This window comes from Oryza glaberrima, chromosome 4 (assembly GCF_000147395.1).
Source record: "Oryza glaberrima chromosome 4, OglaRS2, whole genome shotgun sequence".
Taxonomy (NCBI): Eukaryota; Viridiplantae; Streptophyta; class Magnoliopsida; order Poales; family Poaceae; genus Oryza; species Oryza glaberrima.
This window is the reverse complement of record NC_068329.1, coordinates 17,587,848-17,612,517: the sequence shown is the minus strand read 5'-3', so window position 1 is coordinate 17,612,517 and position 24,670 is coordinate 17,587,848. Positions and strand designations below refer to the sequence as shown.

General features: G+C 45.3%; 6 protein-coding genes and 1 non-coding gene across 8 annotated transcripts; 3 read left to right on the top strand and 4 right to left on the bottom strand.

The window, feature by feature from the left end:
* The first annotated feature begins 53 nt into the window (after positions 1 to 53).
* On the top strand, positions 54 to 815 carry LOC127771592 (uncharacterized). Its single transcript, XM_052297519.1, has one exon. The coding sequence runs from the start codon at positions 69 to 71 to the stop codon at positions 684 to 686; it is 618 nt and encodes a 205-aa protein (XP_052153479.1). The 5' UTR covers positions 54 to 68; the 3' UTR covers positions 687 to 815.
* Positions 816 to 1,685: 870 nt separating this feature from the next.
* Positions 1,686 to 6,328, top strand: LOC127770280 (ABC transporter B family member 29, chloroplastic). The gene is made up of 10 exons (XM_052295941.1): positions 1,686 to 2,356; positions 2,736 to 2,822; positions 2,924 to 3,031; positions 3,110 to 3,376; positions 4,166 to 4,249; positions 4,407 to 4,623; positions 4,786 to 4,871; positions 5,284 to 5,471; positions 5,598 to 5,727; positions 5,822 to 6,328. Exons 1-10 carry the CDS (start codon positions 1,757 to 1,759, stop codon positions 5,981 to 5,983), a joined length of 1,929 nt encoding a protein of 642 aa, XP_052151901.1. The 5' UTR covers positions 1,686 to 1,756; the 3' UTR covers positions 5,984 to 6,328.
* On the bottom strand, positions 6,279 to 13,893 carry LOC127770279 (uncharacterized). The gene is made up of 14 exons (XM_052295940.1): positions 13,438 to 13,893; positions 13,289 to 13,348; positions 12,662 to 12,715; positions 12,376 to 12,548; positions 12,048 to 12,234; positions 11,770 to 11,915; positions 11,543 to 11,697; positions 11,044 to 11,125; positions 10,825 to 10,940; positions 9,894 to 9,989; positions 9,313 to 9,436; positions 7,913 to 8,181; positions 7,243 to 7,454; positions 6,279 to 6,812 (listed from the first exon to the last, which is right to left on the bottom strand). Exons 1-14 carry the CDS (start codon positions 13,769 to 13,771, stop codon positions 6,601 to 6,603), a joined length of 2,220 nt encoding a protein of 739 aa, XP_052151900.1. The 5' UTR covers positions 13,772 to 13,893; the 3' UTR covers positions 6,279 to 6,600.
* A 1,833-nt stretch (positions 13,894 to 15,726) lies between these two features.
* Positions 15,727 to 17,841, bottom strand: LOC127769849 (uncharacterized). The gene has a single exon (XM_052295508.1). The coding sequence runs from the start codon at positions 17,605 to 17,607 to the stop codon at positions 16,261 to 16,263; it is 1,347 nt and encodes a 448-aa protein (XP_052151468.1). The 5' UTR covers positions 17,608 to 17,841; the 3' UTR covers positions 15,727 to 16,260.
* Positions 17,842 to 18,078: 237 nt separating this feature from the next.
* LOC127771507 (uncharacterized) lies at positions 18,079 to 19,469 on the bottom strand. Its single transcript, XM_052297428.1, has one exon. The coding sequence runs from the start codon at positions 19,280 to 19,282 to the stop codon at positions 18,497 to 18,499; it is 786 nt and encodes a 261-aa protein (XP_052153388.1). The 5' UTR covers positions 19,283 to 19,469; the 3' UTR covers positions 18,079 to 18,496.
* A 1,379-nt stretch (positions 19,470 to 20,848) lies between these two features.
* Positions 20,849 to 20,920, top strand: TRNAC-GCA (transfer RNA cysteine (anticodon GCA)). Its single transcript has one exon. It is a non-coding gene; the product is annotated as a tRNA-Cys (tRNA).
* Positions 20,921 to 21,307: 387 nt separating this feature from the next.
* Positions 21,308 to 23,612, bottom strand: LOC127769889 (alpha carbonic anhydrase 1, chloroplastic-like). Of its 2 annotated transcripts, XM_052295549.1 has the most exons (8): positions 23,517 to 23,612; positions 23,330 to 23,417; positions 23,083 to 23,184; positions 22,649 to 22,857; positions 22,447 to 22,553; positions 22,223 to 22,325; positions 21,909 to 22,091; positions 21,308 to 21,772 (listed from the first exon to the last, which is right to left on the bottom strand). In XM_052295549.1, exons 3-8 carry the CDS (start codon positions 23,159 to 23,161, stop codon positions 21,617 to 21,619), a joined length of 837 nt encoding a protein of 278 aa, XP_052151509.1. In that variant the 5' UTR covers positions 23,162 to 23,184; positions 23,330 to 23,417; positions 23,517 to 23,612; the 3' UTR covers positions 21,308 to 21,616. The 2 variants fall into 2 exon arrangements, with proteins under 2 accessions (XP_052151509.1, XP_052151508.1); XM_052295548.1 differs by lacking the exons at positions 23,330 to 23,417; positions 23,517 to 23,612 and having other exon boundaries at positions 23,083 to 23,298.
* Positions 23,613 to 24,670: the final 1,058 nt, after the last annotated feature.

The following is a 24,670-nucleotide window of genomic DNA, read 5'->3' as shown; positions in this document are numbered from 1 at the left end:
GCGTGCGGGCGCTCTGCTAGCCGCCACGTGAACCGCCGCGCGCGCGACGCCCGTCCGTCCGTTTGTCCATGGCGCCACCACCACCGCCACCACCGCTGCACTGCTACAAAGCCCCCGAGGAGCAGCGGCTCGGGCCGCGCCCCGCCACACAATCAAGGCCCCCGCCGCACCTCCTCCCGTACTCCGGCGGCCTCGACCTCCTCACGGAGGCACTTGGGGCCGAAAGCTTCGATCCGGACGACGACGACGACGCCACCGCCGCCTCCCCCGCCATGGAGGACGTCGGCGCCGCCGTCGCCGCGGTCGACGTTCTGGCCCCGCCGTGCAAGAGGCCGCACCACGTCCTCCTCAGCAGCAGCAGCGAAGGCGTAGGCCACGACGACGACGACAACCAGCACGCCGTGATGGTGCTGAGGAGGACGAGGAGCGGGAGGGCGTTCCCGCCGCCGATATCGGTGATCGGCAAGGGCGGGCGGCCGTGGCTGAGCCTCCGGGCGCACCGGGAGGCCGGCCGGCTCGTGCTGCGGGAGATGCGGCTGCCGTCGCAGGAGTTGCTGCAGCCGTGCAAGGAGGACGGCAGGTTCAAGCTGCTCATCCACCCGGAGGCCGGCCGCCGTAGTGGCGGCGCCGGCGCGGGGCCACGCGTAGGATCAGGAAGGGAAGGACACCGCGCCCTCGAGTCTTGATCAGTAGATCAGACAGAATTTTCCTTTTCTTTGGTCTTTAGAGCACCGTAAATTCTTCCTCTCCTTCCTGCGATAATGTGCATGATCTTGCCGTTAATCAATACATGCATTGGCTTGCAGCTTAATCTCCGATCTGTTCAAATGCGTCTCGTGCATGCATGCTTGTTCCGATCTAGTATTCCATTGCATGAGAATTCCAGACACGGCTGCGCGGAGAACTGTTCAGTTTTGGTTTCTGCAAGATAACGCGCGGAATCACAAGGAAGAAACAGAACAAAGCGAATTTTTTTTAACGAAGTTCTATTAATAGAGCAGAAAAAAATTACAATCCTAGAGGATCGTAAGTAGAAAAAAAATTACAAGATTACAATACCAGAGGATTTAAAAGATTACAATACCAGAGGATCGTAACCAGGAAAAAAAATTATAAGATTACAAAACAAAAATTTTGGTTGAACACGGAATCAACTAACTTGATCCCCTCACGGGTGATCTCTCTAACAAACAGTATAAATCACACGCGCGTGAGCTTAAGTTGGGCTTTTGAGGTTTGACAAAATAAAACTCACATGGTGACATGGACATGAAGAAAGGAACTGGTCACATATGTTCTAATATCTGGATCCATTTCAGTTGACAATTCTTCACAATTTACAAATATCTAGACCTCACACTCTTTTAACACACAGTGGGAAACAGAAAATGTGCATTAGCTCACATGTGCCAAAGCTTATTGTTTAAAACTTTATAGTATAGTTTTGTTTCGAAAATGAAAATTATATATAGCATCCAAACAGCCCCTTAATCTGTACCATTAGACATTCACTTCTTTTTTCTCACCGTTTCAACATTAATTAGGAGTATTTCGAAAACTGAAATCATTTGAGCCGAAGGCTAACATGGAGGTAGTTAGCAGTAACCTTGAAGATAACTTCTGGGACCCACCTGGCATTGACTGTGACAGCACCGAGCCGTTTTACTCGGTAGCCTCTTGTTCCCGCACAACTCGCATCGCATGCCACGCCTCTCTGCTCCCGCACGGCGCCGCGCCGCGAGCTCTCGCCACGGCCATGGCGACACCGACACCGATGCCTCACACTCCCATCTCCTCGCAAACCCTAACGTTAGCCCCACACGTATCGCGGCGGAGATGCGGAGGCAGTGTCCGCGCCCGGACCCTAGCTCTGCCCGCAACGCCGGCGTCGGCGTGCTCCTTCCGCCTCCGCGCCACGGCGGCGCGCGACTCCCCGCTGCCATCGCTGTTCGACGAGGCGTTCCCCTTCGTCGCCGTGGAGTGGAGGACCATAGTGAAGGGGTGGGCGTGCGCGGCCGCGGCCGTGTACTGCCTCTCGCGCGCGGTGCCCGCCGCGGGGCGGCTGCCGCGAGCGCTCGCGGCCTGCGGGGGCGGGGCCGCGGAGGCGTTCAAGGGCGGGTTCGCGCTCGCGGGACTCGCCGCTGCGCGCTCGGCCGCGGCGTACGTGCAGCAGGCGTTGCTCTGGGAGGCGGCGCTCCGGGCGGCGGGGCGGCTGCGGGAGCGCGCGTTCGAGGGGGTGCTTGCGCGTGACCTCGCGTTCTTCGAGGGCAGTGGAGGACTATCCGCGGGAGACATCGCGCACCGGATCACCGACGAGGCTGACGACGTCGCGGACGCCGTGTACTCTGTCCTCAATGTGAGGTTCCTTGAGACTAACATTTTCCTTTGCTGCGAGTGACTCGTCTGAGTTGAGCGATAACCGTTTGTGGAAATGCCTGCATGAGGTTCTAGTATGTCGACATGTTTCTAGATCTAGATGAGCATCAATCTGATCAAATGTGGATTAGCTGTGTGTGGGAATGCCTTCTCATTAGTCAGCATAATTGTTGATTTTGTCACTGTTCCTTTCTACCTCCTTAAAATGCCTATACCCATGGAGTAATGGATCTTGTTTACTAGCTTCAGGGTTTAGGTGTAATTCAAGGCATCCTGCAGAATTGCTGATGAAGTGATTACATTGACAATTGGTAGGCCTCCAAAAATGGATTCTAATTACTCTTTTCCTTTTGACACAGACTATTGTGCCAACAAGCTTGCAGTTGATAGCTATGGGACATCAAATGGTGACAATCAATCCCCTGCTCTCAATGGTTGCCGCAACGGTAACATCCGAACAGATCTCACACCTTATACAGTTATAGTGCCATCCTTTTGTAGTTGCTTCAATGTATACTGTTTAATTCTCTCTACATTACATATGCAGGTAATTCCATGTATGTGGCTTGTCATTGCAAGTCTTGGCAGAAGACTCCGCCAAATATCCAAAGAGGCTCACATTAGTCTTGCCATGCTTACAGTCTATCTCAATGATGTATGGTATTTCATTTTCTATTATTCAGTGATGTCTGTAGTCCTACAGAGTTTGTTTTTTAAATGAATTTCCTTTTAGGTACTTCCATCGATGCTCACTGTGAAGGCAAACAATGGTGAGGGCAAGGAGATATCGAGATTTCAAAATTTAGTTATTGTTGATCTAAAGAATAATCTAAGTAAGAAGAAGATGAAGGCTTTCATACCTCAGGTTGTTCGAACAACTTACATCGGAGGCCTGGTAGTGCTCTGTGCTGGGTCAATAGCAGTTTCAGGCACCTTCTTTGATGGTGAGGGCTTTCTTTCTTTCCTGACAGCACTTGCTCTAGCTATTGAGCCTATTCAGGTAATCCTACCGGACATTTAGTTTAAATAAATTATTATTACCATATATGTCATGGGCATTGAGGCAAGAGGCCAAGGCCCAAGGGCAAGGTTGAGGGAACGGTATCCTCTCCTTGTAGACGGTACGGTACGGAAGGGCTAGATTGTGTCCTTCCCTCCATCAACGATGGATTGTATCGTCATTTGGATCAAGCAATGAATCAGCATTAGTCTCCCGTCTCCCCCAACCTAAGTCTACATCTCATCGCTAGCAATCGTCGCCGCCCGGCTATCCTCCTGGCGGTGTTTACCCCATAAAAACCCTAGACCTTAACATATATGTCATCTTCTGGACAATTTTTTAATCTTTTGCGATAAGTAGCACTTCCCTATATCCAAAATTACAAAATAAATGTAAGAGTGGATGAATAAATATGAAGTATGTTTATTGGATACATTGACAATATCCATGGAATTTGTGTACAACTATTTACATATTTCCTCTGTATTCCATGTCAGTACAAGTTCAACATTTTCCCTGGACCTAATTTCTCACATCCAGAGGAATAATCGAAGTGTCATTGCAATTAAATATGTAAAAACAGATTTTTAAGTTATTTCTTTCCCTGCGAATTTGAAGCATATTTCAATGTATTAATTTAGAAAGAATAAATACTAAACTTACATTTTTGTTAAGTAATGCTGTATGTTCTTTTAATCATGTGCCAATTCTGTTGGGTTTCGTGCACCATTTTTTTTATATGGTAAACCATCTTGATTTAGTTCCTATTAGAATTTATTCTGTGCATAGGATTTTGGGAAGGCATACAATGAATATAAGCAAGGAGAACCAGCATTGGATCGCATATTTGATCTAACAAGGTTCATCCCTGAGGTACTTATTCTTTTGGGTAGGTCAATCACAAAATTTCTAGTTATCTGAGAAAAATATTGCATTTTTCAAACACTGCTATCAAGGAAATGATTAAGGCACAGCTATTGGTTCTGTATGCCCTAATTCAAAGTCACTAATTGCTTCTTGTGTGCTGTAGGTGAGGGATAAAGCAACCGCTGTTCATTTAAAATATGTCAAGGGGGACATTAACTTCCATGATGTTACGTTTCAATATATTGATGGCATGCCGCCAATACTAGATGGCGTGAATCTTCATATCAGATCAGGAGAAACTATTGCTTTTGTTGGACCTTCAGGTGGAGGGAAAACTACTCTTGCCAAATTACTCCTTCGACTTTATCAACCACAAAGCGGTATCACACTGAACACCGGAATAGAATTTTCTAAATTGTCCTGCTACATGTTGCTGCCTTTTACCACAAATTCAAGTGTTCAACAGACAGCACTCCTGTTCTCTTGGCTATTTAAATTGTGTCATTATCTTCTAAGCTGCTGTTGGTTTGCTTGCATCTTAGGATATATACTTCTGGACAACTGTGATATCCGGGACATTCAATTACAATGCTTGAGAACACATATTGCATTTGTTTCACAGGATGCAGTAAGTACTTCTGTGCTATTTTCCCTCTTTGTTGTTGTATCCTCAAATGATGTTATTCTCCAAACAGGAACCATATTTTTTACATTTTAATTTGTCTTACTTTTGCTAAACAGTAGCATCCTGGTCAGCTACAACTGAGGGTGAAAATGTAATATGTTCTATTTCCTTTGGTTGGTTTCTCTTGATGCAGTGCCTAATCATAAGTTTGAATTTCAACCATGGAGCTCTTGAACTTTTCTCCTCTTTTGTTACTTCCGTTTACATATCTCATCCATGGTGTTTAAAAGAACATCTTTGTTACCATTCACATATGCAACTATTGCACATATTTCAGATATATTTATGTTATGCATGCTGGAGCAACAACAGTTTGCAATATTAATGTATTACTGACTTCATTGTGTTTTTATAGATGCTGCTCTCTGGAACAATTGCTGAAAATATTGCTTATGGAGACCCCATGGGAGCTATTGATATGAGCAAGGTTGAAAACGCTGCTAAGATTGCCAATGCTGAGGAGTTCATTAAGATGTTGCCAGGAGGATATAATTCATATGTAGGGCAAAAAGGTTCTAGCCTTAGTGGTGGGCAGAAACAAAGGTATATTGTATCACAAATTGTAACAAATGAAACATTTTACTCAGTAATCACACAATAGCTGGTATTTTTTTAACTGAAATATTCTTCTTAACCTTTCACGGTAGCCGTGTCTTCCTTTTTTCCCAGATTATCTATTGCAAGGGCGATCTATCAGAACTCCTCCGTACTGATATTGGATGAAGCAACATCAGCTTTGGATAGCAGGTCTGAGATACTAGTGAAAGAAGCATTGACGAATCTAATGGCAAACCACACTGTAAGAGTCGGTGTATCTCTTTCTCCACTTCTACGCATTCCCCTTCCAATTTTTTTCGGCAGGTGTCCTTACCGCCTCTGGGTGACTTGTTCAGGTTCTTGTCATTGCTCATCGGCTGGAAATGATCCTAATGGCTGATAGAATTGTCTTGTTGGAAGGTGGTAAATTGCGGGAGATCACAAAGTCATCTTTCTTGTCTCGAGACAGCCAGTTCAGCTCACCCCAAGGCAGCAGTCCGAAACTGGGTGAGGTTTAATGCAAAGGGCTTCTTTTACAAGATTTCTGCATTGTGCTTTCACTGTGAAGAAACGGAGTGACCTACTGACCCACATGATCTGGAGCACGGATCATTATCAATCCATCAGTTGACAATCACCAAACGCAGATGAACGCATGGTGTCACACCAATTCATGGTGCTTGAGGTTGCAGCACACCTCGTTCGAGCAAAAAAGAAAAAAGGAAGAAGAAAGCTTCATTACTTTGCCAAAGACATCCACTGTTAACGTCTAGTTTTGCATGCACCATAACCGTACTATGTAAGAGGAACACATCAGTACACGGCCAAAATCGCCGCCTAAACAAACATGTATCAAATATGCATATGCTCTCTAGTATACAGTCCAACCCACCATGCAAAGCCGGTCAGCCGGTGTGGATGTTCATATTGTAAAACATTGCAGAGTCTGAACTTACAAATGCATTTAAAAATCGGTTCCCCTAGCAGTCCCGCGAGAACTGGTAGATCACCTCCATGGATACAGAGCAGATGAGGAACAACATGGCTTCAAGGCAAAGGGAGCAGCGGATCCATGATAGCAAGAAAAATCAATCCTTGAATACTGGGCAGCTCAAGCAACGGCTGAAACGGGCGCCTATCTGCTGTACTCAGCTATCCTGCTTCGGATGCCCTCAAGGAACGATCTAAAACCTGTGGCGCTAGCTACCAAAGAACCATCGACACTTTGATCCTCAATCAGGTATCTCTCGAATGCTGTAGTATCATCGTGTGCACCATGGATAAAGACAAGCTTGGGGGTTATATTCCTTTCTTGCTTCAATCTATCAATCTTGGATCTCAACAGACCTATAAATACCATCTCAGTTTTAGTGCATGCATGATATAGATAAATATCACTGATCATTAATAGTAACCTATCCATTCTTTTGTTTAAAAATTAAAAAAAAACTAAAGAGAGTAAATTCCATCCTTTAATGGATGTTCTGTGTTTCCAACACTAAATGAGAGTAATCATCCATCATCCTATACTTCATAAAATCTGATGTCACTGTGTCTATTCATTGGCCACTGTGATAATCCTTTGGGGGACTTGGACCAAACGTGAGTGGTTTAGGAAACAAACATATTTTAGTAAGGTGATAAGACAATTTAATTAATTGACAGTAATATTATGAGGCCAAGTCTAAAACATCAGTGCCGAGTGAAAAAAATTCAGTGAGTGAAAACAAGACTGCAACTGCCTTAAAAATAACTTATGTGGGATTGGAAGACTCACAGTCACGTGGAGGAGGGAAGGGGATTGTGCTACTGACTGTAGGTGAGTAATACACCAGAAGATCAGTGTAGGCATCAAGAAGGAAAATCGGGCTCTCACTGTTGAATACACTTCGACTTAGTGACTGATTAACTTCTGCTTCTACATCAGGAGAAGAGTATGAAATCAATGTAGGACATATAGCTTGGCGAAGCGATGATGCCTCCAGTGCACTGTAAATAAAGAGATAATAAAGTAAGTCTATTTAGAGTACTACAAAATTTTTAGATAATAGGCCAAAGCTATGGCAATGACTCAGATAGGAAACAATGGTAACAAATCAAACATTTGAATTTTAAATGTTTCAATGAAATAATTGTGATCAGCAGTATATGGTAGAATGGAATTATCTATATACAATTTTATCGTCACCCAAGACTTGGTTCGAATGTCATGTACTATGCTGTCATATGCGGAAACATAAATACTTTGCCTACATGATAAGCACCCATGTTTACTATGAAATATGCCGTGACATAGATCCAAGCTATCTATATTCAAATATAACTCAGTATTACGGGAGTGGACAGGAATTTGAGAGAAGAAAAATCACAGCACAAGAAGATCATGAAATCCTATTGATTTTTTCTACATCATTCCAGTAATTCCATGGTGGAAAAATATATATTACCTGAAGAGGCATTGCAAATATGTCCGATAATCTGGATGAATACCTTGACCGTGAAGCTGAAGCAGTGGACTTAATAGAAAAGCAAATACAAGTCTTGACAGAGGTTGCAGTTGTGAGCAGTGTATGAAATCAACATCAATATCAGACATCCCAGTTCCACCAGATCTAACGACCTTGTATGCCTTGTTGTACTGGGCAATGAAATTCACCAACCAATCACGGAGCCATATCCTTGCCTCTAGCACATCACTTAACGAAGCCAAAATAACCTGGAAATTCAATCCTCAAATAATCTTTCCTTGGTAGCACCAACTTGCATTGTAGAATGTTATGTATCGATACAAAATAGGTTTGATGAACAACCTTTCCTCCTGTTTGTTTAGTCATCAAGCTTAAGCTTAAGGAGCTGAGCTAAGTTAGTTAGCTAGCTGGGAGGTCTGAGTGTACAAACATTACCCAAGTGGCCAAGTCCATGTCCTATTTATTCAAATCAGATTTAGGTGTCGCTCTTCTTAATGTCTAGTTCCCCCTAATTTGTCAGAAAGGGAAGATCTAGGTTAAGGATGCTAATGAAATCAGATAGTATGTCGCCTTTATAACTGCATTCGGTAAACAAGCTGATTTCAAGCATTAGTGTTAAGCTAGACTGCAATTCATTATGCTGTGAGTCAAATTTAGCTCACTTTTTGCACACAAACATGACACAACCTCACAGTGCACTTTGGAAACTAGTAATTCAAAACTTACTGGGATTGGATGAAGCTACGCCAAAACAGAAAGTACCAGACTGCCAGAGCATCAGCCATGTGCCAAGCTACAGACTGAGACAAGACACCCCAGGCTGAACATTTAAAAAAAAAATGGAACAAGACAAACCAGCCCTGACTGGTGTAGCCTAATCATACCTAAGCTTAGAAGCTTTAAATGAACATATATATTTGCAGACATTTGGCTACATTACTGTAAAATCAATGTTCAATATAAATGCAGAGACATTGATCTTCAGACTTTTCTTGTAGCAATTGCAATTAAGCTAATCATAAGTTGTTATATAACCTGTAGCAAGTAGCAACAGATGGTTGATACAATCAAAATGATGGTAATATCATCATTTGATCATAGCACCCAGATGATACCACAACATTGTTCTAGAGTCTAGACAATGCATGCAGTTATACTACATAAAGATGTGGTAAAAACTTGCTTGCATTGATACAGATGACGCTGCTAGCTACTGGGTTGAATATTTGCAACAGGGTAACTGGCATGTTCTGAACTAAAGTGCTTATGCAAGCAGAGTATCCTTGCTCCACTAAGAGCATGTGTACTTGCACGTTACAACAAACATCTTATGCATTGAACTTGCATTAAAAATAATATGTGAAAAGAAAAGGTTGTACCTGGTGTACTAGTATAGTCAATACAACATCTGGATCAACAAAATCATACAGGTCCCAGATATTAGCAGTTATGTTGTACTGGATAGTCCGCACTCTTAGCCGCCTTTGCAAGGTGAACTTTGATCTGAACAATGTATTTAAGTTAAAAATATGTTATCATCCAGGTACAATGTGTACAGTATACTTGGGAGTTTATCTATAAAATTGTAGCTCGCACATCACATCTGCACACTAACAAGTAAAAGAAAACTTGCCAAGCAAGAAAAACAAACTTATACTAAAGAAAGATCACTGAAAAATTTACTGCAAACGCAGTATGGACATTTGCAAATGGCAAGAATAGTAACATTTTACAAATGGTCTATTGTATCTATGGTCACCAGATATTTCGTGAGATTTCAGTGGTTGTAACGTAATTGGTTAGTGGGGAAAAACCGGGCCAGATCGGCTAATACCGTAATTTGGTTGGAGCAGGCTGTTCCCAGCTTGCCAATGGTTGTAAAACTCTTAATTCTTCTCCTTAATACAATGATACACAAGCCTTTTGCGTACTCCCGAAAAAAAAAGCTGTAGGCAGTTACCTGCTGACAGAATTTGAGACATCATCAGAAGTATCACCCTGTTGCACAATCGTTGTGTACTTGAATGCAATTTGAAGTATAGGAGGGCTTGACTTCCTGCAGGTACAAAGATGATACTGTAAGGATGGTGAAGATACATTTAGAATGATAATTTAACTGTTTGGCTGAAGACTTGTACTGATTCGGTGATTCCACATTAAGGAAACAAATGGCCCTAACAATTAAACACGATACCTTAGCCTATAGTAAACTAATGGGTAACCAAATATAAGCTGAATACACAATACAGCAAGAATCAGAATAGATTGGGTTTAGATCCATTGGCGTCTTTATGCCAGAATATTTTGTTTTCAAATGCTAACTAGTAAGCAACTCCTCACTCATGCGTCATATCATATGATATTGACCACAATATTGCCACAACAAATAGAGAATGCTGTTACAAAAATCTATAACAAGTATTTATGGTGTTGACCACAAAATTACTACTCCCTCCGTTTCATATTATAAGACTTTCTAGCATTGCCCACATTCATATGGATGTTAATGAATCTAGATATATGGATATTAATGTGTCTAGATTCATTAACATCCATATGAATGTGGGAAATGTTAGAAAGTCTTATAATATGAAACGGAGGAAGTACTACCTCCGTCACATAATATAGTAACCTAATATTAGATAGGACACATCCTAGGACTACGAATCTGGACAAGCTTGTCCAGATTCATGTCCTAGGATGTGTCCCATCCAGTACTAGCTTGTTATATTATGGGACAGAGGGAGTAATAAAAATCAATGCTGCAAATGGAACTTTCCATCTGCCACAGCAAAGGAAAGTGCCCAGTTACTTCCAGACAAAAACCATAACATACTAACACATGCAAAGCACATATTCAGGAAATGGTCGGGAAACAGAATGCCTTTTACCTGGAAAACTGAGAATCCTTTTGAAACTCAAAGTCATAGACGTAGGTAGCAAATGAGTCACAACAATTTATGTGCTGAACATGCATGTATTGAGGATCCGGAAAGAAATGGCCATACTGTTGAAAAAAAAAACAAAAATAAACAATATCAGCCACAAGAACATATAAAAAAGACCTCAAATAACTGAATAAGGGGTTGCACATCCCTCATAATACTTACAGAATCAGCAATCTTGAACTCTGAAGATGTTCTCAAACGCAGCACACATCCGAAAGCATAAGGACGGCTTAGCATTTTGTATCTGCAAAATGAAGGATAAAACTCAATTGCTGCTTTGTAATATATAATAATCTACGCATATAAACAGTACATTGTACTTAGGCCATTCTGCGCATACATACATATAGTTGTAGTATGTGACATTCAGGGTACTGCAAAACCATCATTTAAATATTCATTGGGCTATTAAGGATTAGACAAGTCAGATATGATCCAGAACTTGAACAGAGAGGAATATTAGGATCAACTGTCAGGATACACTGAACATCAGAATTCTATCAATTTAACTGTTCTGCAAACAGAGAGAGAAGAAGAGTACAAGCATACATAAATCAAAACCTTGGGCTGTGGAAAATTTGAAGGACCTATGATCTTGAAGCAATAAAGTTGAACTGATGATTACATTGAGATACACAACTCAGATGATGAGCAAACTTACATATCTTGCGGAAGTGTTGATTCATCTGTACTTGAATACATGTACAATGAGCCACCGCTCTCAACACTAAGAACTTTCAAGGAAGAAAGATCTGTGTATTCATTTGTAATTGCAAAAAGGTCCACACATACACCTGCTTGAACAGCACTAGCAGCCTGTGATATGCCAATTAGGATATATTCTAGAATATTCTTGTAATTTATTGAGCAAAAATTACAGAGACTTACCAGATTTGTGTAGAAATTTGTCTGCTCAGAAATGAATGTATGATCGGATCCCAGCATTTTAGCAGCATTATGGTCCACGTCACTTCTTGTTTCTATTTGGCCAGGCCCGTAATTCGGTGGACCAGACAAAAATGTGAATATCCTTGCTGTTTAAAATCAGGACAGAACATTATAGTAGAAGGCAAGGTCAATCGCCACCAAACATAGTACAGCCTTCAAAAAGAAGATAAGCCACAAATGAAACAATAGAATGATAGCGTAATCAAGATATCACATACCAAGTTCAAACAAACTTCCGTACTCTGTACATAGGTAGTTGACAACAGCATCCATTGCTAACCCAAAACCGCGGGCATGATGCAACGCGTGATCCTGGACTTCTGAGGCAGTTGCTGTTATTTCCCAGGAAGATGTTGGTTTAATTGTTTCAAGTGCTTCAGCAATGCGATCTTTGCAACCGTCGACCTGTTAAGACATAACTGACATAAGCATACGACAGATATGAATATTCTAGGAAGGGGCAGAAAGCACAGTAAAAGACAAAATCATAGATTAAAGGAATTGCGAATAAGGGCAAAACTACAATCAACAGCATGGTATACATACAGGAGCCAAAAAGGAACGAAGCGGCATGACATCTTCAAGGTCGACAAGTAAGGTACCATCAGAATCAGGAGGGATGAAAGCATTCTTCACAATCGGTATCGGACCTTGAACATCATATAAACCTATCTTGCTGCTAAATGTCAAAAGCCCAAACAATGATCCTGGAGGGATAGCTGCATGGGATCACAAGGATCAGTGCACACATAGTTGCACAGGAAGCTCATGAACTTTATGATGTCCACAATAGATTAGTACTAGCTCCTAAAAACTTGTGGCTGGATCTCACCTTCAAGAGCTGCTAGGAGAGCACTTTTGACTAGCTCCAAGAACTCCTCCGAAGCTAAAATACAATATGATTAAACAAATAAGATCTACAGAAAATGAGTCGGGAAGTCTAGAAAGATTGCAGCTGAAAGAAATCAATGTTATTTTCATGTAAATCTCAATACTCTTTCAATAGATACAGTGAGTCCAATTTAACTTATCACAGCAATAGGATTAAGATGGAATGATCAAATGAATTTGGATGCCATCCATCAAGGTATAATGCATATGCAAAAACCAACTCGATCAACTAAATGGATCCAGAACTTGACAGAACTGTTCACAGTAATCAACAAAATGTTGCAACGCTAATTTCCTTTTTTTTCTACAATTCAAGCATGCTTGCAAACACACATCCACACGTGTTACAAACAGGAACCATTGCTCATGTTGATCAATTACTAGACTAAATCCATGGCATGAGCATAGCAAGTTATTATGTTCAGTTCAAATTCACGTTCCTATGGCACCCCAAAAAAAAAGGGGCTCACATGCTGACTAGTGAGTAGTGACTATTAAGCAAGCTTCATGCATTTTATAGCCAACCACCTCTAAAACGTTTCGAGACGAAGGAATTTTGAGATCTTACAGGACAAGTCGATTGCCGCCACGTACACTGGCGTCGTCGTCGCCGCCTCTCCCTCTTCCCCTGCCGAGAGGAAAAAAAACATCAGCTCCTCATCATCACACGGCAACCACATTGCATTACATGAGAACATCGACAACTATGATCCATACCAGGGAGGAGGAGGTCCACGAAGGCGGAGCGCATCTCGGGCGGGTCCTGGCCGCCGTCGCGGGCGTACCGCGCGGAGGCGTCGGGGGTGAGGTCGTTGTCGGCGGAGCAGATGGCGCAGGACCACGACCAGCGGTGGAGCGGGCAGAGGGTGCTAAAGTAGGCGTAGCAGGAGTCGCAGCGCGGGAGGAGGTGGCCCTCGGCGCCGGTGGCGGGCGCCGCGCCGCGCTCGTCGGCGGCGGAGAAGGGCGTCACGGCGACGCCCCACGGGATGCCCGAGGACTCCTGGAGTGCCGCGTCGGAGGGGAAGCAGGCGAGGCTCGCGCGCACCGCCATTGCTGCTGCTGCGGCTGCTGCGGCCCCCCGCGCTGCAGCTTTGGGATGTGGATCTGTGGTTGTTGGCCGCGACCGCGAGAGGGATCTGAGGAGAAGAAGAGGAGGGAGGAAGAGGAAGCCGTGCAGCGCAGCGTGGAGTAACAGTTTACGGTGTGTACCGTGATGGTCCGTGTGACTCGCTCGTGTCGTGTCGGGCTGCTCTGCTGCTGCAGCAAAACGATCAGGAGCATCCAATGTCAATCGTACGGCGGCGATGTGGTACAAGTTGCAAGGATTAGCACACTGTTGTTGCTGATATCATTTTGCTACTGGGAGTATTTCTGTATTTTTGTCTATTTACAAGGTTGTCCAAGCGTGTTCAAGCGTGTTGTTTGTTGATGACTTAGGTGGTGTTTGGTTGGAGGAACTAAAGTGGAGCTAAACTTTAGTCTCTCTTACAAAAACATAAGTCCCTATCATAGGAACTTATACTTTTGTGAGAGGGACTAAATTTAGTCCCCAGTTACCAAACACCCCATTAGTGTCAATTTTTTGTTGGGAACATTGGACACACACAAAAACACATTATAAATTACTTCATCTGTCACAGAAAAAACCAATTTTTGAAAAATCTGGATATGTATTTATCCAAATTCATTCTCACATGTTGTTTTTTAAAAACAGATGAAGTAGTTAAAACTATATAATTGAAGTGTTTGTAAAATCTAGTTTGTGAGATAAGACTCGGGCTTGACAAGCCTAACTCGGCAAAACGAAAACCCGTGTGACTTTTCACTCCTAGCGTCTTGGATGGCTTAACTGAACCAGGAGTTTGGCTTGATTTGGACACTACAATGTTCAGAAGCATGAAGATGGACCTGCCACTCTGCCGGAAGAGCAAGGAAAGAAGAGAGGATAGTAGTAGAACACTGGCCCTGTTTGGAAGATTAGCTCAGGGCTAATTTTGAGAGCTAATGTTTAGTTATGAATTGGTAGGCTAAACATTAGCCTAAGGTAGCATGTTTGGATCCATGGGCTAATTCAAGGCTAAAAGGTAGAGAGAGAGAGTAGAAAGAGAGGAGAGAGAAGGAGAGAGAGCTGCTTTTTGATGGTCCCTACACAAAATTAGCCCCATTAGCACCTCTTGAAGGGGCTAATTCACATTAGCTCAAAATTAGCCTACTTGTTTTGATTCTTGAGGGCTAATTTGAGGCTAAAAGTTGAGGGCTAAACATTAGCCCATGGAACTAAACGCGGCCATAGTAGAAGACAGGGTAGACAAGGAGGTAGTTTTCTCTTACACGTGAATCTACAAACATTTTGCACACTAGAGCAACTTAAACCAAATTAAACTCACATGTCACATGTACTCTGACCACTACTCTCCTAGATTTGTACATACATAACATTATACTCCACCGATCTAGATCTAATTACTTGTTCCTTAATTTCATTTAAGAGATCTGAGAAAATAATTAGGTTTCTACGGAGCTGAAACATCTCCATTACCACCGTAGTGGATTTATACTAGGAAATGGCGAAATGTTTGCTTCAAAATTCACTGAACAATGCGCCATTTTGATTTGAAATCAAAATATACCCTACCAAATTGTTAGCCATTCGAATAACACTTTGGCTAATGTTTGGTACGCTACCAAAATATACCAAATAACACATATAGCGTGCTTAGATTTGGAACTACCAAAATATGCTTAGATCTTAGCATTGCTAACATTTTGACATGATATCAAAGCAAACATGTCCTATATAACGAAATCTTGGCTTATTTAAGGGGACATGGCAAATAAATAGTTCAAAGATGGGTTGAATGGGCAACAATTGGAAATAGATGTATCAACTATAAAATCAATTCTTTTCCATAAATGACCGTCAGTTATTTCACTTCAGGTCTCGTGATTGCCGGATTCGAAGAATGCACACAATCTGAGCTTTTGTTCGAACGCAAACAGGCAATGGAAGGGTGCAAGCAATGCAGTTACTGTCAAATTCTCGGCTAACAAGCAAAGCCTTAAGCATCAGCATTCTCAAATTCTCAGCTCCTCAATGCGAAAGAATGAAAAGCAATTAAATTATCACAAAGTGGTAAAGAAAGAATAGTAATCGGTACAGATTACTGGCCCCATCGTTTGGCCTAAACAACCAAAGAATAAGCCAAAATTTGAATTTTTGAACTTGATTTTGAAGTTGATTTTGAAATGCTTTTAACGTACTTTTTGTTAATGTTGGTTTTTAAGTCGCTACGAACAAATCTACAAAAGTTTTACTTATAAATTAATTTTAATTTTCTAATAAGCTAAATAAGCCATTTTGGGCCAAATGTCCAACCGATGGGAGCATACAATTGTTAGCCGTTGCCGAGCACAACAAGCAGCACAAACCAGAATCCAACATCAGCCGGGGGTAGACACGCGAATCAACCCAACACGACACGAATTGCTCCACAACTTTGGACATCACACACGATTCACAGCTATCCATCGCCGGATCCATCATGAGCAGATGGGGCAGCGGACGAGGCCGTTCTCGTTGCACTCGCCGCACTGGACCGTCTCCTTCCGCTCGCCGTCCACGCGCACCTTGCGGCTGCCGTTGCAGTCCCGGCACATGACGAACCGCACGCCGGCGCAGCCGGCGCACCAGACGCGCGCGCGCGGGAGGCCCTGCAGCAGCGCCTTCAGCTTGCCCTCCTCCTCCAGCTTGGTCACCTCCGCCGCGCCGCCGACGTGCCGGCCCCGGACGAACACCGCCGGCACGCGCACCTCCCGCCCGCCCAGCAGCAGCCGCAGCTCCTCGCGGTAGCCCGAGTCCATGGACACGTCCCGCTCGATCAACTTCACGTCGTGGGCCTCGATCGCCGCGCGCACCGCGTTGCACTCCTCGAACGTCCTGCGGATGCCGCGGAGGGTGGTGGTGTACAGGACGACCGCGTCGGCGCCGCCGGGCGGGCATTTCCCCTCGGCCACCATCGCCGGTGGGGCCGCCTTCGGGTGCTTGGGCTTCTCCGACCCGACCATCCGCTTGATGTGGGCGCCTTCCTCCGACAGCTCGCGCTCGATGGACGCCAGGAGCTCCGGGTCGAACAGCGGGCTCAGGCTCCGCCGCGACGACGACATTCCGCCGCCGGTCTCCGGCGGCCCGGGCTTCCGGACGATCCGAGCGCTCACCGGAGAGAATCTCTTGGACATCCTGGACAATTTCGAGTTGTCGATTGAATTGTACGGCCGGAGGACCCTGTCGACGTTGACGTCGCCGGTCTTGTTGATGTTGCTGCTGTTGTTGTTCCCGGAGCAGCGCTGCAGCGGGCTGTTCTCCTTCCCGGGTGTGTTCCTCCGCTTCGTCGCCGACTTCTTGGGCGACGGCAGGGCCATTGCGATGACCCTTGCCGGCGACCAACGACTCGGCTGCTTGGCCGGCTTCTTCGCCGGCGACGCATCCGCGGCGTCGGCGTCCTCCAGCCCGGCCATAATCTCCCAGGCGTTGATAACCTCCAATCCGGAGTCCAGCTTACCCGCCGGCGCCGGCTTCTTGGCGCTCGGGACCACGAGCGGCGGCGGCCTCGCGCGCTTCCACTCCCTGCTTATCGGCTTATCCTCCTGCGGCGGCTGAGCCTGAGTCTCCTGCACCTTTTCCTGGCACGCCACCGCCGCCGCCGCTGCTGCCGCCGCTGCCGCGGCAGCCGCAGCCCCGTGCTTGGGGTGGAGGTCGAGCACCCCGTAGGTGGTGGAGGTGAGGGACACCACATGGTCGACGCGGCCACGCACGGTGGCGCGCGCGCCGCTTCCCCCTCTCGCGTCGCCCGGCCCGGGCGGGAGCAGCTTCGAGGAGATGCACCCCATCTCGTCACGGCGACGGCGAGCAACCAACCACCTCTCTCTCGAAACGGCGGCGCTTTTCACTCTCTCGCTTTCTCGAGCCTTGACCAGAGTGGGCAACGTCTATGGCTTGACCGGCTCGGGGAGTAGTGGGGCGTTTTGTGGTGCGTTTTGAACGCCGTGTGAGTGACTGTGCGCGCAACGGTCACCAAGGAGAGGCCGAGACCGAGAGGGCGGTGCGTGACTGCGTGCCGTGGTGACGCTGGAGATTTGGGCTTTTGTTTTTAATTTTCTCGTGCGCTGCGCGGCGATGTTGGTAGCAATTCCAACGGTCGAATCCGGCAGATGGTTGGTGCCCGTGGCAGCGCAGAAGCCAGGAGGAGGAGGAAGGCCCGCAAGTCGAAAAAAGGTGGCGCGGCCCGTGTCAGAGTTGCCCCGCTGGATCGTACGGAGGCAAAGTGTTGGGCCAGTTTCTTTTTCTCAGTTATGGGCTTTTTTAGTCTCGCGTGCGAGCCCATAAAGTTTGCAACTTTTTAGTTTTTCAGATGTTTATATGCCTTTTTGATCTTTCAGATTAGTGCTTTAGTTTTTTTTAATTGGATTTGCTTTAGTTGGATACCTGATTGGAAATTTGGAAGAGACCATCTCAAGAGAATTTGGTTGATGCATTGCAATGGTTCTACAGTGTAGAAAGTCAAGTGAGTGATTAATCTAGTCTAACATCGACGACAACACAAGGTACAAGGAGCAGCTTGCTCAATAAAGAAAAGTGTCACACATGCACAAGCAGAAGAAGATAAAGATGACTTTTTTCAGAGTTAACAACTGGATATTAGCACGGGAGATGCTGTTCCAAGTACTAAGAACGGATGGTTGTTTGCCTCGGGGACCGTGATCCGTCGATATACCAGATTCAGGCCGCCGAGACTGGTCCCTGCCCAGCCACTGCCATGGTCTCCGGCCACCGCCGTGAAGCAAGGCGCTTCATCTCTCCCAGCCCAACCGCCACCGGCCGCGGCGGCGAAAGAGCGGCGACCGTCGGTGACGAAGTCGCCGTTGCCTTCCACTCGTTCGTCTCCAGCTCACCTTCGAGCGGATTGCTGGAAGAACGACATAGGTGACGCAGCGTGGCAGTCACGCTCGCCCAGCACCCGCCGTTCCTCTCCTCGTCCTCCACGGGAGGCGCAGGCGCCGCCGCCGCCGTCGCCGGCGACCTCTCCGACCGCACGGCCCCAAAGCACGAAACCTTCGGGGACCCGGGATCCGTCTCCACCGCCTCGCTCGCGAAGACCCTGGCCCCCGCCGCCGCGGGTGCCCGGCGCCATCCGCGGCCAAGGCATGGGGACCGCCGCTTCTTCTGCGCGACCATCTTTCCCGCCGGCAGACCGCAGATCACGACGGCCGCCTTGCCGGTCACCGGCAGCCTCCTCGACTCAGCCGACGACGGCCGTGGCCCGCCCTTCTTCCCCTTCCCGGACGCAGCGGCCGCCTTGGGATTAGAGCTGCCCTTGGTGGAGCCATCCCTCTCCAGCACCGTGCCGCCGGCCAACTCCGCCCAGATGGCGCCGTCCCCTATCCGCACGCAGCGCGACTCCGCTGGGGCGTCGGAGCAGCCGGGGAGCGCGATGGTCTCGCACGCCACCCTCGACCCCGCCTCGCCGCCGCCGCAGAAGAGGGACTCCAGATTGATTTGCGGCATCCTTGCCAGCTACTAGCACTGACTGACTGGTGGGTGAGCGATTGATAGTTTCTGGAGAGTCAGAGCAAGTGGATTTAAGGGGAGCGCCAAACAAAAGACGTGGAGATTTTGAAAAGGGGGAGGCCCGTGCGGTGTGGAACGGCAGCGAGTACCGTTGGTGGGTTGAGTGGTTGGGTGAGGCGCGGCTTGCCGGGGAGTTTTGGAGGTGCTTTCTCGTTGTTTTTAGTTTGCACGCAGCCATCGGTAACATCGGCAGACCGGCTATTAGCAGTGTGCCGAATGCCCAAACGCGCGGCTGTATTCATAATGAAGTTTAGAAGTTTGGTTGAAATTGGTATGATGTGAAAGAAAAAATTGTGTGTGTATGAAAGGTTTGATGCGATGGAAAGTTGAAAGTTTGAAAAAAAAACTTTGGAACTAAACAGGGCCATATGAAGTAGAAGAATTTTGAACAAGGAAGTGCATATGGGGGCTAAAAGATTGTCTTGCTTATTTTTTATGCTTACTAAAAAATACCCGTGCGTTGCAACGGTTTAATGCTATTTTAATCTTATTATATACGGTTTAGCTATGATGAAATTCACTGTAGGAATTCGCTTGGATTTTTTTTTTTAGAAAATCATGAGCTGCAATTAGGAGTCCGATTTTTATCTCAAGTTAGCATGCAAGCTTTTTTAAATAAATTTCTTATACGACTTCTTTTGTATTTCCAAAGCAAACGAATTTAAAATCCAACTCATACACGGATATTTATTTCCAAGAGCGAACGGACTTAAAAATCGGATGACTTATTAAAATATCGGTAAAAACTCAATTTATAATAGTAGAGAATAGATATAAGTCAAAGATTAAAATTTAAAACTCAATTTTAAATTTAATTATTTTCATCATAGTTTAATTTGCAACATTTGATTTTAAGTCGTTCAGGACACGTAAATAAAATTTTTACTCGTAAATATTTTTTTATTTATTTCATAAGCATATGAATAAATAAAATAATTGTGATGTTTGAGTTTGAATTGGTACTTAGTACTAATAATATAAATATTTAAATTTTAATAATATATTGGATACGTCACCTATACTTCAAACTAAATAGGATTAGATAAAAAACGATTATGACTTTTTAATATTAATTTTTAAAATTCGAAAGTAAAATTAGTAAAAAAAATAAAGACATAATGGAACATCTTACTATATCTTCCGTTGTTTTCATGTTATATTAACATTTTACAAATTTTGAATTAATAAGTATATCTAATTGTATTTATGTCGGAGTTTTAATTTAGCATGTTTCATAATTCAATAAATATAGAGTTGCGAACTGTTTAGACTTTGGTTCTAAAATTCCGAATCAATAAACTATTAGTTTGTGGTAGTATTTGACATGGACTCCTATTTCATCCAAACTTCTTAAGTCAAATGTGAAGTTACACGGTGTTTTCCAAGGACATGTTTTATTTAATACAAATTCACAACATGATCTACAATTACAATAATATATTTTAGTTAATTAGTATAATATTTGTTGTTTTTTAAGTAGATTTAGAAAATTTTTTGTGAGTTGGGTCCATAGCTCAGTGGTAGAGCATTTGACTGCAGATCAAGAGGTCTCCGGTTCGAACCCGGATGGGCCCTTATTAACTAATTTTTCTATTTTTTCTATTTTTAAAACATATTTCCGTTCCAATCTGGCCAAATCCATCTCTTATTTTTCCAATCATCCCATTTCTTTCCTCTCGTTAATGTAACAATCGCAATCCCAATCTGGACGTCGTTAATCTTCCTCATCCCAACTGGCCAAATTTGCTCGCCATCTCGTTCCGGCCCAACTGATGGGCCTCTCGTCTGGCCCGGACGAAGTCTCCGCGGCCGCGAGCCCCCGTCCGGCCGAGGTTGCACACAGGACGGGGGCCTGTAGGCGAGTCGGCGTGTGCTGAAGCTCCCCATCAATCGCGCGGTTCGTGCGCGCACTACTACGCTAGCGCCCCGCACCAACGGCAAGAGCACACGTTTGTTGAGAACTCAGTAGTTCTTCATTAGTAGGTAATTAAAGAGGGTGACAAAAGACCGGTCTCTTAGTACAGAAATCAAAGCCCTAAATGACAAACTGAACAACTTCAGAGTTCAAGACTGCTAGCAAAACCGGGGCAATCTATGGCCGGTAACCAAAATAAGAAAGCAAACCTAGACGCTATAAACACGACTTCAGAAACAAACTACTACTGCTGGACAGAACACAACACAAGGGACCCCAAAACACGCAGCGATCTCCATCGGCCGGAATGGATCGATGGCGCTGCCAGCGCGTCGTCGTACGTCGTCGTCGTCAGCCTACGGGGAGCTCCTCCTCTTCTTCTTCCCCCAGAACCTGTGGTAGAGCTGCACGGTGCGGCCGTTCATCTGCTGCGTCGGCCTGCTGTTGCGGCGGTAGCCTTCGTCCAGGGGAGCCATCAGATCGGCGGCCTGCTGCGGTGTGATCTCTCTCGGCTGCAACATTTTAGTAAGCATTCGTGCTCACAAAGTTCAGACTTGGCAGAATGCGATGCGAGCCATGTTGCTGTCATGATGCAGCTGAGATGGAAAATTTTAGGAGATGAAGCTAGCGCGTGTGTAGTATACGTACCATGGCAGGGATGTTCCAGATCACGTTCTCGGCGCACGGTGGCGTGGTCAGTGACCCAACGTATCTGTAGTATATGTGCACGTGCTGCCTCATCGTCAGCAAGCTCACAGATCCGGCAGGGACCGGGCTGCCTTTCTCTGCCTTGCAGCCCTCCGCGTTGAGCGCAGCCAGCTTATCCTGAATCTATCATCCATGAAGGGCAAAACACCACATATCAGGAACAGAGGAAGACATGCTGCTATAAATTATTGCCTTTCAACGGTAGAATCGTAGTGTGCACCGTGCAGCCACGTCATATGAATCGGGTGATCTACCTGTTCGAAGAACGGGTCTGGCCTGCCAAATCGGTAGAGAAAGGCCAGAACGGTGATGTTGCCATTTTCGTTGGTGTGAACCATGTGGAGCTCCAGTGGGAACCTGCCAGAGAAAAAAGTTACAACGAATTGTGATCACTGATCAGCACAGAAAAGGATGATCCACTCCATATTTCCATCCGTCGTCTGCATTTCGTCTCTGTTATGTGCAGGCAGGCGCAAACCTGAAGCCGTTGATGGTGTGCTCGGAAGGAGAGTGCCAGTGCATCTGCTTCAGCGTGTACTTCACCCCGTTAATGCTCAGAACCCCTGCTGCCTCTTCGTACCGCAGCTGAAGGAAACAAAAACGACTAACTATCAGAAGACTGCACAATCAGAGGAGGGACAGAGTAGTGTTCAGTGCAAGAGGTTTGGTTCAGAACAAACCGCGACGTTGAAGATGTTGTCGACAAGAGTAGCATTTGCAGCGGTATAATTTCTATGGAGTGGCTCCATATTCAGTTCATGAACCAGGTTGTTGGTGTCGATGTCAATTGGGGACTGCTGCTTTCCGTTCGAGCAACGCGTGAAGTCGGCACTCAAATTCCCCCAGAAGTCAGGGCCGATAGAACCAGTGTACCCAAACTTCACGCCACCTGCTTCCAATCAAGAATTCACATATCTCACATCAACGATAACGTTAGAAAATGATAATATTTGCGAAACTTGATTGTGAAATTGTCCAAATTGACAGCAGAAACGGAAGCAAGGAATTCTGAATGCTCTCATGAAGGCATGGAAACGACTGTAACAGTAGATAAATACACAAGCAGAGTAGACAGGGTTCAGACAAATACTCAATGCAGGGTAGAAGAATGTACCGCTGTCACATGCAAGGGACGGGAGAAAGAGAGTGCACAGCAGCAGAACAAAGATCGCATTTCCATGAGAAGCTGCCATCTTTTCCTGCAATGCAATAAAGCCTGCAAACGGAGAAGAAACCACAGGGCAAGAACAGAGAGTAGTTTGGAGTCAAGCCACTTGTAGAATGAGCAAATATATAGGCATTGAGCTTAATCGCATTGTCGCAAACTGGCAATGTCATGGACCAACCACAATCCATCTTACCTCTACTTTGCTATATGCAGATCAGCTTCAACCCTTTGGAGTTTGGTCCCTGGAACCAAAGTGGCCGTGCTCCGACTAGTAGATGTTCCTGCGAAAAGGACAGGCAAAAGATGTCGATTCTCTGCAGCCATCACAAGATCGATCATATATAAAGTGTGCAATCATGCTGGGGCAATAGTGATCTGACCTCTTTGCTCGACGGCTGCAGGAATCTTCGAAGGCCAGAAGATTTCCAAGAGCAAGAACGCTGCTGCTGGTGAAGGTGCTAACTTGGGCGGTTTATCCACCAGAGTTCAGAAGACACCACGTATATATAGACACAGTTTTGCCCCTCTTTTGCAGCCGTTCTTTCCCACTTCTCCCTCTTTTTTCTGCAGTGACATGACATGCAATTTTTGCGAGGAAATGGAGGTAGTGCTTGTCGTGGCAACAGGAGCACGTACGCCCATTAACCACACGTCCTGCAAGCTCGAATGTTGCATGCAATGCACGGGAGAGGAGGAGATGGACAAAGCGAACGGAAAAAAAGATTAAAATCCTGGCCACGTCTAGGCGCACGACTACACGAGCGAGCACACGACGACGCACAAAGCTCGGGGTGAGGTGTTCGTGTTGCCCTTGCATTTCGAGAAGTGGTGGAGAGGAGAGAGGCTGAGTGGCTTCACCGAACAGTTGTCCAACTGTCCAACCGAAAGCGTCAAAGCGGTCATGGCCTTTCAACTATACAGATATCGGATCAAGCAACAAAAACCATCATCTTGCGTTGCTTAATTGAGAGTGGAAGAAGACGGTTGAGAAGACATGTTCAGCTTTGTCAACTCGTGCAACGCCCTAAATTACACTAAACATGAATCCAGTATCAACTCTCTTTTTTTGAGGTAAGATAATGAGTCAAAATCTAGTACTACATCCAGTAGCCAACTGGTTTGTCTGGTTATGAGTATTTCTGAATTTACTGTAGTCCAAACGACAAGCATGAAATCCTATATCACTTTTGGCAGCACTAGGATAGCAAGATTCATCTCTACGAATCACTGAGCAGTCTCAGCTGGAGGAATATATCCCACTATGTGGGGACTGCACACTGTAGGGCTGCACCGAAAGGAAAGGACCACAAAATTTTCAGGCTCCAGAGCCCCATAGCACATTCTGGATGGCTTCATGGATGAAGAAAATAGTATATGTGCCTTGAAGAGCTTGACATTGATAAATGCTAGCCATGTCTCATTGCCTACCACTTCTTTCTTTTTTTTTTTCGTCATCTTTTCTTTTGAAGACTTCATTGCCTACCACTTCAGCAGGCAAAAAAGGTTGACCCTGTCAATATCAAGTTATCAACAG

Coding starts and splice junctions, on each gene's coding strand:
- LOC127770280 (XM_052295941.1), top strand. CDS start 1,757: ATGGCGACACCGACACCGATGCCTCACACTCCCATCTCCTCGCAAACC. Junction 4,250..4,406: donor TAACAAGGTTCATCCCTGAG/GTACTTATTCTT, acceptor TGTGTGCTGTAG/GTGAGGGATAAAGCAACCGC. Junction 5,728..5,821: donor ATCTAATGGCAAACCACACT/GTAAGAGTCGGT, acceptor TGACTTGTTCAG/GTTCTTGTCATTGCTCATCG.
- LOC127769889 (XM_052295549.1), bottom strand. CDS start 23,161: ATGGCAGCTTCTCATGGAAATGCGATCTTTGTTCTGCTGCTGTGCACT. Junction 22,554..22,648: donor ACAACATCTTCAACGTCGCG/GTTTGTTCTGAA, acceptor TGTTTCCTTCAG/CTGCGGTACGAAGAGGCAGC. Junction 21,773..21,908: donor TCTGGAACATCCCTGCCATG/GTACGTATACTA, acceptor AAAATGTTGCAG/CCGAGAGAGATCACACCGCA.
- LOC127770279 (XM_052295940.1), bottom strand. CDS start 13,771: ATGGCGGTGCGCGCGAGCCTCGCCTGCTTCCCCTCCGACGCGGCACTC. Junction 9,990..10,824: donor AAGGATTCTCAGTTTTCCAG/GTAAAAGGCATT, acceptor TTGTACCTGCAG/GAAGTCAAGCCCTCCTATAC. Junction 6,813..7,242: donor CTTCCCTCCTCCACGTGACT/GTGAGTCTTCCA, acceptor TGGTATTTATAG/GTCTGTTGAGATCCAAGATT.
- LOC127769849 (XM_052295508.1), bottom strand. CDS start 17,607: ATGGGGTGCATCTCCTCGAAGCTGCTCCCGCCCGGGCCGGGCGACGCG.
- LOC127771507 (XM_052297428.1), bottom strand. CDS start 19,282: ATGCCGCAAATCAATCTGGAGTCCCTCTTCTGCGGCGGCGGCGAGGCG.
- LOC127771592 (XM_052297519.1), top strand. CDS start 69: ATGGCGCCACCACCACCGCCACCACCGCTGCACTGCTACAAAGCCCCC.